This window comes from Ranitomeya imitator, chromosome 1 (genome assembly GCF_032444005.1).
Source record: "Ranitomeya imitator isolate aRanImi1 chromosome 1, aRanImi1.pri, whole genome shotgun sequence".
In the NCBI taxonomy this organism is placed as follows: Eukaryota; Metazoa; Chordata; class Amphibia; order Anura; family Dendrobatidae; genus Ranitomeya; species Ranitomeya imitator.
The window spans coordinates 937,920,207-937,933,372 of record NC_091282.1 but is presented as its reverse complement, the minus strand read 5'-3'; the positions used below and the strand labels follow the sequence as shown (position 1 = coordinate 937,933,372).

Here is a 13,166-nt window from a genome sequence, read left to right as displayed (position 1 = left end):
TCACCCCAGTGGACCCCTTAAAGCAGTGTCGGTCACCCTGACCGAATACCACAGGTGGCGTCACGAACATAAACTCTATTCCCTTTAACCCCTTTACCCCCAAGGGTGGTTTGCACGTCAATGACCAGGCCAATTTTTACAATTCTGACCACTGTCCCTTTATGAGGTTATAACTCCGAAACGCTTCAACGGATCCTGGTGATTCTGACATTGTTTTCTCGTGACATATTGTACTTCATGATAGTGGTAAAATTTCTTTGATAGTACCTGCGTTTATTTGTGAAAAAAACGGAAATTTGGCGAAAATTTTGAAAATTTCGCAATTTTCAAACTTTGAATTTTTATGCAATTAAATCACAGAGATATGTCACACAAAATACTTAATAAGTAACATTTCCCACATGTCTCCTTTACATCAGCATAATTTTGGAACCAATTTTTTTTTTTGTTAGGGAGTTATAAGGGTTAAAAGTTGACTAGCAATTTCTCATTTTTACAACACCATTTTTTTTTAGGGACCACGTCTCATTTGAAGTCATTTTGAGGGGTCTATATGATAGAAAATGCCCAAGTGTGACACCATTCTAAAAACTGCACCCCTCAAGGTGCTCAAAACCACATTCAAGAAGTTTATTAACCCTTCAGGTGTTTAATAGGAATTTTTGGAATGTTTAAATAAAAATGAACATTTAACTTTTTTACACAAAAAATTTACTTCAGCTCCAATTTGTTTTATTTTACCAAGGGTAACAGGAGAAATTGGACCCAAAAAGTTGTTGTCCAATTTGTCCTGAGTACGCTGATACCCCATATGTGGCAGTAAACCACTGTTTGGGCGCATGGGAGAGCTCGGAAGGGAAGGAGCGCTATTTGACTTTTCAATGCAAAATTGACAGGAATTGAGATGGGACGCCATGTTGCGTTTGGAGAACCACTGATGTGCCTAAACATTGAAACCCCCCACAAGTGACACCATTTTGGAAAGTAGACCCCCTAAGGAACTTATCTAGAGGTGTGGTGAGCACTTTGACCCACCAAGTGCTTCACAGAAGTTTATAATGCAGAACCGTAAAAATAAAAAATCATATTTTTTCACAAAAATTATATTTTTGCCCCCAATTTTTTATTTTTCCAAGGGTAAGAGAAGAAATTGGACCTCAAAAGTTGTTGTCCAATTTGTCCCGAGTACGCTGATACCCCATATGTGGCAGTAAACCACTGTTTGGGCGCATGGGAGAGCTCGGAAGGGAAGGAGCGCCGTTTGACTTTTCAATGCAAAATTGACAGGAATTGAGATGGGACGCCATGTTGCGTTTGGAGAGCCACTGATGTGCCTAAACATTGAAACCCCCCACAAGTGACACCATTTTGGAAAGTAGACCCCCTAAGGAACTTATCTGGATGTGTGGTGAGCACTTTGACCCACCAAGGGCTTCACAGAAGTTTATAATGCAGAGCCATAAAAATAAAACAAAATTTTTTTCCCACAAAAATTATATTTTAGCCCCCAGTTTTGTATTTTTCCAAGGTTAGCAGGAGAAATTGGACCCTAAATGTTTGGTCTGCAGGCGTCACATTGCGTTTGCAGAGCCCCTAATGTACCTAAACAGTAGAAACCCCCCACAAGTGACCCCATATTGGAAACTAGACCTCTCAATGAACTTATCTAGATGTGTTGTGAGAACTTTGAACCCCCAAGTGTTTCACTACAGTTTATAACGCAGAGCCGTGAAAATAAAAAATCTTTTTGTTTTCCCACAAAAATTATTTTTTAGCCCCCAGTTTTGTATTTTCCCAAGGGTAACAGGAGAAATTGGTCCACAAAAGTTGTTGTCCAATTTGTCCTGAGTACGCTGATACCCCATATGTTGGGGTAAACCCCTGTTTGGGCACACAGGAGAGCTCGGAAGGGAAGGAGCACTGTTTTACTTTTTCAACGCAGAATTGGCTGGAATTGAGATCGGACGCCATGTCGTGTTTGGAGAGCCCCTGATGTGCCGAAACAGTGGAAACCCCCCAATTATAACTGAAACCCTAATCTAAACACACCCCTAACCCTAATTCCAACGGTAACCCTAACTACACCTCTAACCCTGACACACCCCTAACCCTAATCCCAACCCTATTCCCAACTGTAAATGTAATCTAAACCCTAACCCTAACTTTAGCCCCAACCCTAACTGTAGCCCCAACCCTAGCCCTAACCCTAACCCTAGCCCTAACCCTAGCCCTAACCCTAGCCCTAACCCTAGCCCTAACCCTAGCCCGAGCCCTAACCCTAGCCCTAACCCTAGCCCTAACCCTAACCCTAGCCCTAGCCCTAACCCTAGCCCTAACCCTAGCCCTAGCCCTAACCCTAGCCCTAACCCTAGCCCTAACCCTAGCCCTAGCCCTAACCCTAGCCCTAACCCTAGCCCTAATGGGAAAATGGAAATAAATACATTTTTTTTTATTTTTCCCTAACTAAGGGGGTGATGAAGGGGGGTTTGATTTACTTTTATAGCGAGTTTTTTAGCGGATTTTTATGATTGGCAGCCGTCACACACTGAAAGACCCTTTTTATTGCAAAAAATATTTTTTGCAATACCACATTTTGAGAGCTATAATTTTTCCATATTTAGGTCCACAGAGTCATGTGAGGTCTTGTTTTTTGCGGGACGAGTTGACGTTTTTATTGAAAACATTTTTGGGCACGTGACATTTTTTGATCGCTTTTTATTCCGATTTTTGTGAGGAAGAATGACCAAAAGCCAGCTATTCATGAATTTCTATTGGGGGAGCCGTTTATACCGTTCCGCGTTTGGTAAAATTGATAAATTAGTTTTATTCTTCGGGTCAGTACGATTACAGCGATACCTCATTTATATCATTTTTTTATGGTTTGGCGCATTTATACGATAAAAACTATTTTACAGAAAAAATAATTATTTTTGCATCGCTTTATTCTCAGGACTATAACTTTTTTATTTTTTTGCTGATGATGCTGTATGGCGGCTCTTTTTTTGCGGGACAATATGACGCTTTCAGCGGTACCATGGTTATTTATATCTGTCCTTTTGATCGCGTGTTATTCCACTTTTTGTTCGGCGGTATGATAATAAAGCGTTGTTTTTTGCCTCGTTTTTTTTTTTTTTTTCTTACGGTGTTTACTGAAGGGGTTAACTAGTGGGACAGTTTTATAGGTCGGGTCGTTACGGACGCGGCGATACCAAATATGTGTACTTTTATTGTTTGTTTGTTTTTATTTAGATGAAGAAATGTATTTATGGGAATAATATTTTTTTTTTTTTTTCATTATTTTGGAATATTTTTTTTAATTTTTTTTAATTTTTTTTACACATTTGGAAAAATTTTTTTTTACTTTTTTACTTTGTCCCGGGGGGACATCACAGATCAGTGATCTGACAGTTTGCACAGCACTCTGTCAGATCACTGATCTGACATGCAGCGCTGCAGGCTTCACAGTGCCTGCTCTGAGCAGGCTCTGTGAAGCCACCTCCCTCCCTGCAGGACCCGGATCCGCGGCCATCTTGGATCCGGGGCTGGAGGGAGCAGGGAGGGAGGTGAGACCCTCGCAGCAACGCGATCACATCGCGTTGCTCCGGGGGTCTCAGGGAAGCCCGCAGGGAGCCCCCTCCCTGCGCGGTGCTTCCCTGCACCGCCGGCACATCGCGATCATCTTTGATCGCGGTGTGCCAGGGATTAATGTGCCAGGGGCGGTCCGTGACCGCTCCTGGCACATAGTGCCGGATGTCAGCTGCGATAAGCAGCTGACACCCGGCCGCGATCGGCCGCGCTCCCCCCGTGAGCGCGGCCGATCGGCTATGACGTACTATCCCGTCCAGGGTCAGATAAGCCCAGGGCACCTCGACGGGATAGTACGTCTAAGGTCACAGAGGGGTTAAAGACCTTTCCCTTTACATGGGTGCCACGGACCAGGTCACAGCCACCGTGACATCCCCCTGTGAACACCGGACCCAGTACAGAGTACCCCACCGCCCTGGCGGGCAACTCAGAAGCGAATTCAGAGTCCAGATTTATCAGGTGGATTTAAAAGCCTTCCTTCTATCGCTGTGTGTTATAGTCCCTTACTGCCTATGGCTTTGTAGCAAGGTCCTCTCAGTTATCTCTGTCCTTTGTGTAAGTGGGACACAAATCCGTATGACAGGTGACTCAAGCCTTTTTACAGGGTCTCTATCATGACCCGGGCTGTATGTGTCACTGTGTCTCCTGGGTGTTAGGGCGAACAGGTGATATATAATCGAGCTGTGCTGCCGGTTTCTGCTATGTGTCTTAGAGTCCCTCAAAAGCCTCGGTCTTCTGGCTACCGGTGTCTGCACTCAATCAGGGATGTAGTCCAGTCCCTGCTACTCTCCCCTGTTGTCTCACTCCTATGCTTTGTTCTCCGGCATGTTAGCTAAAGGCTGCTCTTCCTTCTGCATCTCATTATCTAGGAGCTACAGCACTTCAGGCTGTACGGCCCCTCACCTGTCCTTCTGCCTCAGACTGCTCCAGTCTGCTGTCTGGCACCAACTGTCTAAGGCTATGTGCACACGTAGGAAGGGTCCTCTGCGGGTTCTCCCGCAGTGGATTTGATAAATCTGCAGGGCAAAACCGCTGCGGTTATCCCTGCAGATTTATCACGGTTTGTCTTGCGGTTTCCGCTGCGGGTTACTCCTGCACTTGTTTTACTATTGATGCTGCATATGCAGTAATGTTAAAAATAATTTAAAAAATGGTTATACTCACCCCTCAACGTCCCGATCTCCTTGGGGCTGCACGCGGCGGTCCGGTTCCAAAGAAGCTATGCGAGAAGGACCTTCATGACGTCACGGTCATGTGACCGCGACGTCATCGCAGACCCTGCTCGCATAGCAACTCTGCGACCGGACGGCAGCGTGCAGCACTGAGAGGTGAGTATATCATTATTTTTTATTTTAATTCATTTTTTTTTTTACACAAATATGGTTCCCAGGGCCTGGAGGAGAGTCTCCTCTCCTCCACCCCGGGTACCATCCGCACATTACTTCCCGCATGGTGGGCATAGCCACATGCGGGAAGTAAGCAGATCAATGCATTCCTATGTGTGCAGAATCGCCGCGATTCTGCACAAAAGAAGTGACGTGCTGCGGATTGTAAACCGCTGCGTTCCCGCTCGTTTTTTCCGCAGCATGTGCACAGCGTTTTCGGGTTTCCCATAGGTTTACATTGAACTGTAAACTCATGGGAAACTGCAGCAAAATCCGCACCGTGTGCACATAGCCTTAATCTTCCAAACTGCCTAGCAACTAAGTCCTCCCGACGAAAGAGAGAGCAGCTCCCCTGCCTGTCTCCAGGCATGGCATTACCCTCCCCGAGAGGAAGGCAATACCACTGTGGTACCTGAACTCCTGGGGTGCCACAAATCCAGACAAGTTTTTCCCTGCTTTTTTGTAGTGCTATATACCACCGAAATGTACCACAGAGGCTGAGAGTGAATGAATGAACAAGCTCACTAATACTGTATAGTATTGAGCAGATATAGTGCATTGTGCATGTAGCTCCTGCAGGAGCTATGTTCTTCAAATCGGGGTTTTGAACGATTGGTGATGATCTAAACACATGGACCACTATCGAATAGAAACACCATGCAGTGCTTATAATACGTAAAAACTCTTACGAAATGATAGATACAATTTAAAAACATTAAAGTGAGTGGTAACCATCGAGAACTAATATTTTTGTGAGACAGCTTTACAAGGGAGATCAGCAATTTGAATGTTGCTGCTGCTTCCTCCCACACAAAATCTTTGTACTACGTATGGGTTTATAGTTTGTGTTTTTTTTATGAATAACATTTTATACCTCAACTCTTTGCACAGATCCATGTATGGTCTTCAAAGTATCTTTGTACAAAACAAATATGGCAACAGCGTAACCATTTACAGTCTCACCAAATAGGTACCTAAATCAATACAATAAGAGAATATTAGCATAATGTCCAATTCATCATCTATAACTCAAAATAACAAGTTATTAGATTTAAAACTGATAATTGACTTGTTCTTACGTGGCCTTAATATTTACAACTAGCTCTTCATCCTTGAAATAGAAAAACTTCTTTTTTGTTTCCAGCTCAACATTGAAAGTTGGAAGCACTGTAACAAAAATAAATAATCAAAAAGCAATTTGTTAATAAGGTGAAGACAAATAGTGAAACAAAAAATAATCAAAAAGCCTAAAAAAAAGAAAAATTAACAAACATTGCTATCAATGGCTTAAAGTGTCTACTTATAAGAATAAGGTGCTTACAGATCTCCAATAAGAACAAAGTATTTGACGTGTTGAAACTACTTCTATACATTTAATTTTGATAGCCAAAATCAAAATGATTTGCCGATATTTACTAAATAGTTAAAATTACAAAGTGCTTGTAAAAACAATCAATGTCAGAATTTACATGTTAATAAAAATTCTGTTCATTTTCCAGATGTGAGACTTTTAATTCTGTAGTATATAGCTGATTGTATACAGTAGGATACCGGCCAACTCTACTGTTTATCAGAGGTGGCCTATGTCATAGACATGAAGCGCAGAACTTACAAGTTATGGTCTGAATGTGGCCAGATCCAACAAGATCCAATGCCCCTGAACCCTTCAATGCTCTAATAGCAAAGTGGCCTCTGTTTGCTGCATAAGAGAATGCAAATTCCAGACCAGGGACTGGACCATGTAAATCATTCAAAAGCAAACCTTTCAAAATATATCTGTAAATCTATGGTACGTCTTTACTTCCTGACAGTTTAGTAACTTACATGTACAGGAGTGGCCCAAGGATGTACTTAGTAACTCAAGATTCCAGAAGTAACCTATGCATGCATGAAAATTAAATTATGCTTGACAGCAATGCTATATGCAGTATTAGTAACTAGAGGTGAGCAGATCTTTTGAAATTCAAACGCATGCGCTTCACCAAATTTTCCTGAAAAATTCTATTTGTGGTGATAAATTTACGGTAAATCTAAATTCTGCAAAGATTCTAAATGCCCAGAAAAGATGTGTATAACATCAGGAGGTCTCCTAGGGAATAAAGGGAATCTTTCAACACGTTTTTGCTATGTAATCTGATGACATCATGAGGTTGGGGCTGAGTTACTTATTAGGCTGTGTGCTGTTGTTTCCATACAATGATTGTTTTATCATCAGTAGATTATTACTGCCCAGGCAAGGTCCCTCATGCCAAGTGGTCTGATCATGCCCATCCTCTGATAAGCAGCTTACTGTAAATAGACAATGTTCCCAAAAAGCTGCGCTGTGGGCGAACTCTGCTTTATGAGATCTGCTACATGCTACATCTAAAATATTTTATTGTGGCCCAATTGCTGCATGGGATGGGGTGCAAAAATTATCTTTGATTGTGGAGTATCAATAGCTTTTTTTTTTTTGTTAACTGAAGAAGTAGCTTTTCATATGCAGTCCAAACATTATCCCTTTATTTAAGCATACAAACAATTGTGCTCTTTTGAATGTGAAAAAGTAATGGCTTCTGAAAAGGAATAAAAAAAAGTCCCAACAGGTTTTCTATTCCCATAATAATTAAATAATTACAAAGGCTTTTTATCAAGCCATCCAAATATTAGCTATTTTCAATGTGTAGATGCAATTGCTTGTCAACAGGTCTTATAAAAAAAAAAAGGATTTATTTTGAGAGCTGTTTCATGTTTGTGTGACTGTGCAGCCACAGGGTAAGAAGCCCCACAGTGGAAAAATATGACGGAGCAGGCAAGAAATTGTTTGGTAGTGTTAAGGCACCAATGGAAGTACTGGCAGCAAGAGAAAAGTATAGTGCTATAAAACACAGTGGGCGGACAGGAGTTATGTGTCTGGCATGGCTGTGCTTTGGCAGTGGCAGAAGCCACATGGTAGCATATTCTAACACAGAAGACAAGGAGATGTTTGGCAGTGTAAGGTTAGCAACGGCAGCAGTAGTGCTACAGTTAAGTCCATATATATTTGGACAGAGACAACATTTTTCTAATTTTGGTTATAGACGTTACCACAATGAATTTTAAACAAAACAATTCAGATGCAGTTGAAGTTCAGATTTTCAGCTTTCATTTGAGGGTATCCACATTAAAATTGGATGAAGGGTTTAGGAGTTTCAGCTCCTTAACATGTGCCACCCTATTTTTAAAGGGACCAAAAGTAATTGGACAGAGTAAATAATCTGAAATAAAATGTTCATTTCTAGTACTTGGTTGAAAATCCTTTGTTGACAATGACTGCCTGAAGTCTTGAATTCATGGACATCACCAGACGCTGTGTTTCCTCCTTTTTGATGCTCTGCACGGCGTTCACTGCGGTGGTTTTCAGTCGCTGTTTGTTTGTGGGCCTTTCTGTCTGAAGTTTATTCTTTAACAAGTGAAATGCTGCTCTATTGGGTTGAGATCAGGTGACTGACTTGGCCATTCGGGAATATTCCACTTCTTTGCTTTAATAAACTCCTGGGTTGATTTGGCTTTATGTTTTGGGTCATTGTACATCTGTTGTATGAAACGACAGCCAATCAGTTTTGCTGCATTTGGCTGGATCTGAGCACACAGTATGGCTCTGAATACTTCAGAATTCATTTGACTGCTTCTGTCCTGTGTCACATCATCAATAAATACTAGTGACCCAGTGCCACTGGCAACCATGCATGCCCAAGCCATCACACTGCCTCCACCGTGTTTTACAGATGATGTGGTATGCTTTGGATCATGAGCTGTACCACGCCTTCTCCATACTTTTCTCTTTCCATCATTCCGGTAGAGGTTGATCTTGGTTTCATCTGTCCAAAGAATGTTCTTCCAGAACTATGCTGGCTTTTTTAGATGTTTTTTAGCAAAGTCCAGTCTAGCCTTTTTATTCTTGATGCTTATGAGTGGCTTGCACCGTGCAGTGAACCCTCTGTATTTACTTTCATGCAGTCTTCTCTTTATGGTAGATTTGGATATTGATACGCCGACCTCCTGGAGAGTGTTGTTCACTTGGTTGGCTGTTGTGAAGGGGTTTCTCTTCACCATGGAGATTATTCTGCAATCATCCACCACTGTTGTCTTCCGTGGGCGCCCAGGTCTTTTTGCATTGATGAGTTCACCAGAGCTTTCTTTCTTTCTCAGGATGTACCAAGCTGTAGATTTTGCCACTCCTAATATTGTAGCAATTTCTTGGATTTTTTTTTCTGTTTTCGCAGCTTAAGGATGGCTTGTTTCACCTGCATGGAGAGCTCCTTTGACCGCATGTTTATGTCACAGCAAAACGTTCCAAATGCAAGCACCACACCTCAAATCAACTCCAGGCCTTTTATCTGCTTAATTGAGAATGACATAAAGAAGGGATTGCCCACACTTTTCCATGAAATAGCCTTGAAATCAATTGTCCAATTACTTTTGGTCCCTTTTAAAACAGGGTGGCACATGTTAAGGAGATGAAACTCCTAAACCCTTCATCCAATTTTAATGTGGATACCCTCAAGTGAAAGCTGAAAGTCTGAACTTCAACTGCATCTGAATTGTTTTGTTTAAAATTCATTGTGGTAATGTCTATAACCAAAATTAGAAAAAGTTGTCTCTGTCCAAATATATATGGACTTAACTATATATTATAGATCACTTGGTACAGAGAGTAGTTGCACACTTAAGTTTGGTTCATCTGCACTGGCGACAGAACGGTGGAGAACACAGACAACAGGCAGTCAGGCACACAGATGGTATGAATGATTAAAATTGGTATGATCTGAAGATGTATAAAAGTCAGCACTGATCTATGCTTGATTCATTTTGACAAATGTTGGGCTTTCCACTCTAGTGGTGGACAACCAGGTCAGATCGGGTGGAATAAAGCACCATTCACTTGATTCGTTCATTGCTGATTATGTCCTGGGTATCCACTAATACATGAATTGTACAGCACGGTTAAGAGAAAATATATTTGTTTTCTATAGACATAACACTACACTCATGGTAAACTGGTCCAGTTTGATGGGGGGGTGTTATAGGTATGATGGTAAGAGGCTGCACATCAAGTCCGTGCATTGTATGCTGCCCTGCCGTGTGCTGATTCCCTCCCCCCCTCCCATTTATGGAGTCTAGTGACCTGTATGTTACCTCATCTCTGCTACATACTGATGATGCTGGGTGTACAGATCCAGCACAACCAGGTTACTCTCACTATATATGTGGTATCTGTGTAACGTCTCTATCACTGTGCAGTATACTTATCTTGTACGACAGGTCTGTATACATGTTATCACCCCTCACTCTGCTATATATAAATCATGCTGTAAAGATCCTGCATCTCCAGGTTATTTTCCTCACTGCACATATAATCTGGACATGGCTTACAGCTCTGTGCTTTATTTCCATGGCTATGGCAGCCTTTAGTCCTCTTATGTTACATGCTGTCCTGCCTGATATATCCATCCTGTTTCTGTATATTGTCCCCCTCATATGTTTGCAGGATTGGGTTATACCCACCGAGCGCTTATTTATATTACCTAAGATGGTGGATAGCACAGGCCTGAGTGGATTACCTGGAGCCTTACTGTATATATTTTATCAGATGTCAAATAATTACTCGAGGAGTATTTGAGCACATGGCGGGCAGTGAGTGGAGCACTAATAACGCAGCACATAGCGGGGCGGTGAGTGGGGCACTAATGATGCAGCACATGGCGGGGCAGTGAGTTGGCACTCCTAGTGTGATGCTGCACCTTGCTCTGGAGAACATCAGACCTTCCAGTTTTCTGCACATACACTTATGGCTGCAGGCGGCTTATACTAGAACTACATAATATATTTTCTTACGTGTTATGTGCAGCTGGTGATTAGAGAGCCTGTCTGTAACTGCTGTAGAGGAGCAGGCGGCTTCTTTCCTTTATTGTTACAGCATATAACAGCATTGCCCATCACTGACTTTATCTGACCTTATGATGGGATACTTTCCGGTATCAACCTGTTGTATACCTTGGATGTAGACTTACATGGTGTTTTCATCTTCACTTATTCCACATCTTGTGCGGTTGGGGGGGATCCTTGAATTTGGTTATATATTGGTCTGGGGGATCCATGGGATATGGATTCCTCCTTTTGGAATTTGATCTGGTTAAATATAGAGGTAAGTTTTGGCAAGGGTTGTCGGATCCTCAAGAAAATATAGAGGTAAGTTTCGGCAAGAGTTGTCGGATCCTCAAGAAGTTAAAGTGAACATTGGAACCCTGTGATTATGGTGCTCCCAAGCCAGTGGGGTAACGGCTGGGAGTAATTGTTGGAACATTTTCTGTTCACTTCATGTTTGGTAATCACCAGATTTTATGAGCTTCAAGGACTCCTCCCAGCGTGTTAATGTTCTTTATGCTTTGATATTTTATTGCATGCTGTGTTAATTCTGTATATTGTCCCCTTCATATGTTGGCAGAAGCTGTGTATACCCACCAAGTGCTTAATTTTGTATTACCCAAGATGGTGGATAGCACAGACTGAGTGGATTTCCTAGAGCCTGGCAGTTGGGGAGGTCCTTGAAGTTGGTTTTAAATTGGTCTGGGGGATCTATTGGGATATGGATTCCTCCTTTTGGAATTTAATATGGTTCTGGATCTGGTGAAATGTGGAGGGGAGTTTTGGCAAGGGTTTGTCGGATCCCCAGGAAGTGAATATTGGAACCCTTGTGGTTATGGTGCTCCCGAGCCACTGGGGTAACTTCTGGGAGTAATTGTTGGTACATTTTCTGTTCACTTTGTTTGGTAATCACCAGAATTTAAGGAGCTTCGAGGACTACTCCCAATGTGTTAATGTTATTTATGCTTTGATGTGTTATTGTATGTTTTTTTTAATAAAGGTATGATTTGAAGAAAAAAAAAGTTATTTATTTTTTTCCTTTTTAGTGGGTCCTTGAAGCTACTTATAATTTGGTCAGTAGGGGTAACCATCTCAGGTCTGGACCCCTGGTTTTGGAAGGTGTTCATCACAGTATGACCCCCTGGTTTGGAGGGGTAACCATCTCCGGCATGCCCCCCCTTTTGTGGAGGGGTGACCATCACGGTATTGTCCCCAGTCTCCAGAAGCAGCTATATCTTACAAAACCCAGTTAGGGTAAAGTCCCTGGGGTCATGGCAATCATATTTTGCATGCTTACAGAATAAATTCGGTACTCCGAGCCAGGAACAGTGGCTGAAGCTTAGAAGAAAATAAGGTAGGCATGCTTTTCAGTACAATCTGTAGCTTCAAGGACCCTCTCTCTTTTTTTCATGTGACTTGAGAATGCTTTCAAGTTTGTCGTCTGGACAATGCAGTAATTTAGGGCGCTAACCTGGAGAGTAATGTGCCTAATCTGGGCACCCTGGAGTCAGTGGGAGTGACTAAGGGAAAAGTAATAAAGTGCATCCCGATGCCCTTGAGCCAGTAGGAGCGACTGAGGGTGAAGCAATCAAGTGCATTAACACGAAGGGCAATATGCCTATTCCCAAGGCCTTTGTCCCAGTTGAGGCAGTTAACGGTATATATTATCAAGTGCTTGAAAAGCAATTAACAATGGGTTATTAATAATGTCTGTGTAGACTTTCAGCTATAGGTTTATTTCAATTACTATGTCCAAATATTACGGAAGTTATTTCATGGTCGGTTATAATGTTGAAATTATATTGTGCTTTAAATTACTATTTATTTATAGTATCTTTCTCTTTATATATATATACACATCACTTTTCGGGTAGTAGTAGTAAGTGAGTTTAAGAGACTATTACTGTACAGAACAGCTACTGTACATAATGGGTGTTTTTAGAATCAAATTCTGTGAATCGATAAATTATTAGAGCAACCAGGGCCATATTTGCCACTAGGCACTTGAGGGCATGTGCCTAGGGTGGGACGATGTGGGGGGGCAGTGTTGTGAATTCCGCTCTTGGGCTCCCTCCGGTGGTTGTAAGTAGCATTTTTGTGAGTTCTTCTCTTTTTGGCTCCCTCCTGTGGTTTTGAGTGGTGTGGCTGCTTCTTGGAGTTAGCTTCTGCAGCTGTTTTCACTGATCGTCTTTCTAGCTCGGCTATATTAGTCTGGCCTTATCCCTCATTCAATGCCAGTTGTCTATTGTTCCAGCCTGGAGTCATTGCTCTTAGGATTTTCCTGACACTCTGACCAGTTCTGCAAAGCTA

At 42.1% G+C, this 13,166-nt stretch overlaps 1 protein-coding gene across 1 annotated transcript in view; it reads right to left on the bottom strand.

The window, feature by feature from the left end:
* Positions 1 to 13,166, bottom strand: part of LOC138651262 (A.superbus venom factor 1-like) — a 273,919-nt gene that overhangs the window by 171,084 nt on the left and 89,669 nt on the right. The window contains exons 7-8 of the mRNA XM_069741368.1: positions 6,050 to 6,137; positions 5,845 to 5,944 (exon numbers count right to left, since the gene is read on the bottom strand). Coding sequence (XP_069597469.1) covers positions 5,845 to 5,944; positions 6,050 to 6,137 — 188 coding nt within the window. The remainder of the gene's footprint in view (positions 1 to 5,844; positions 5,945 to 6,049; positions 6,138 to 13,166) is intronic.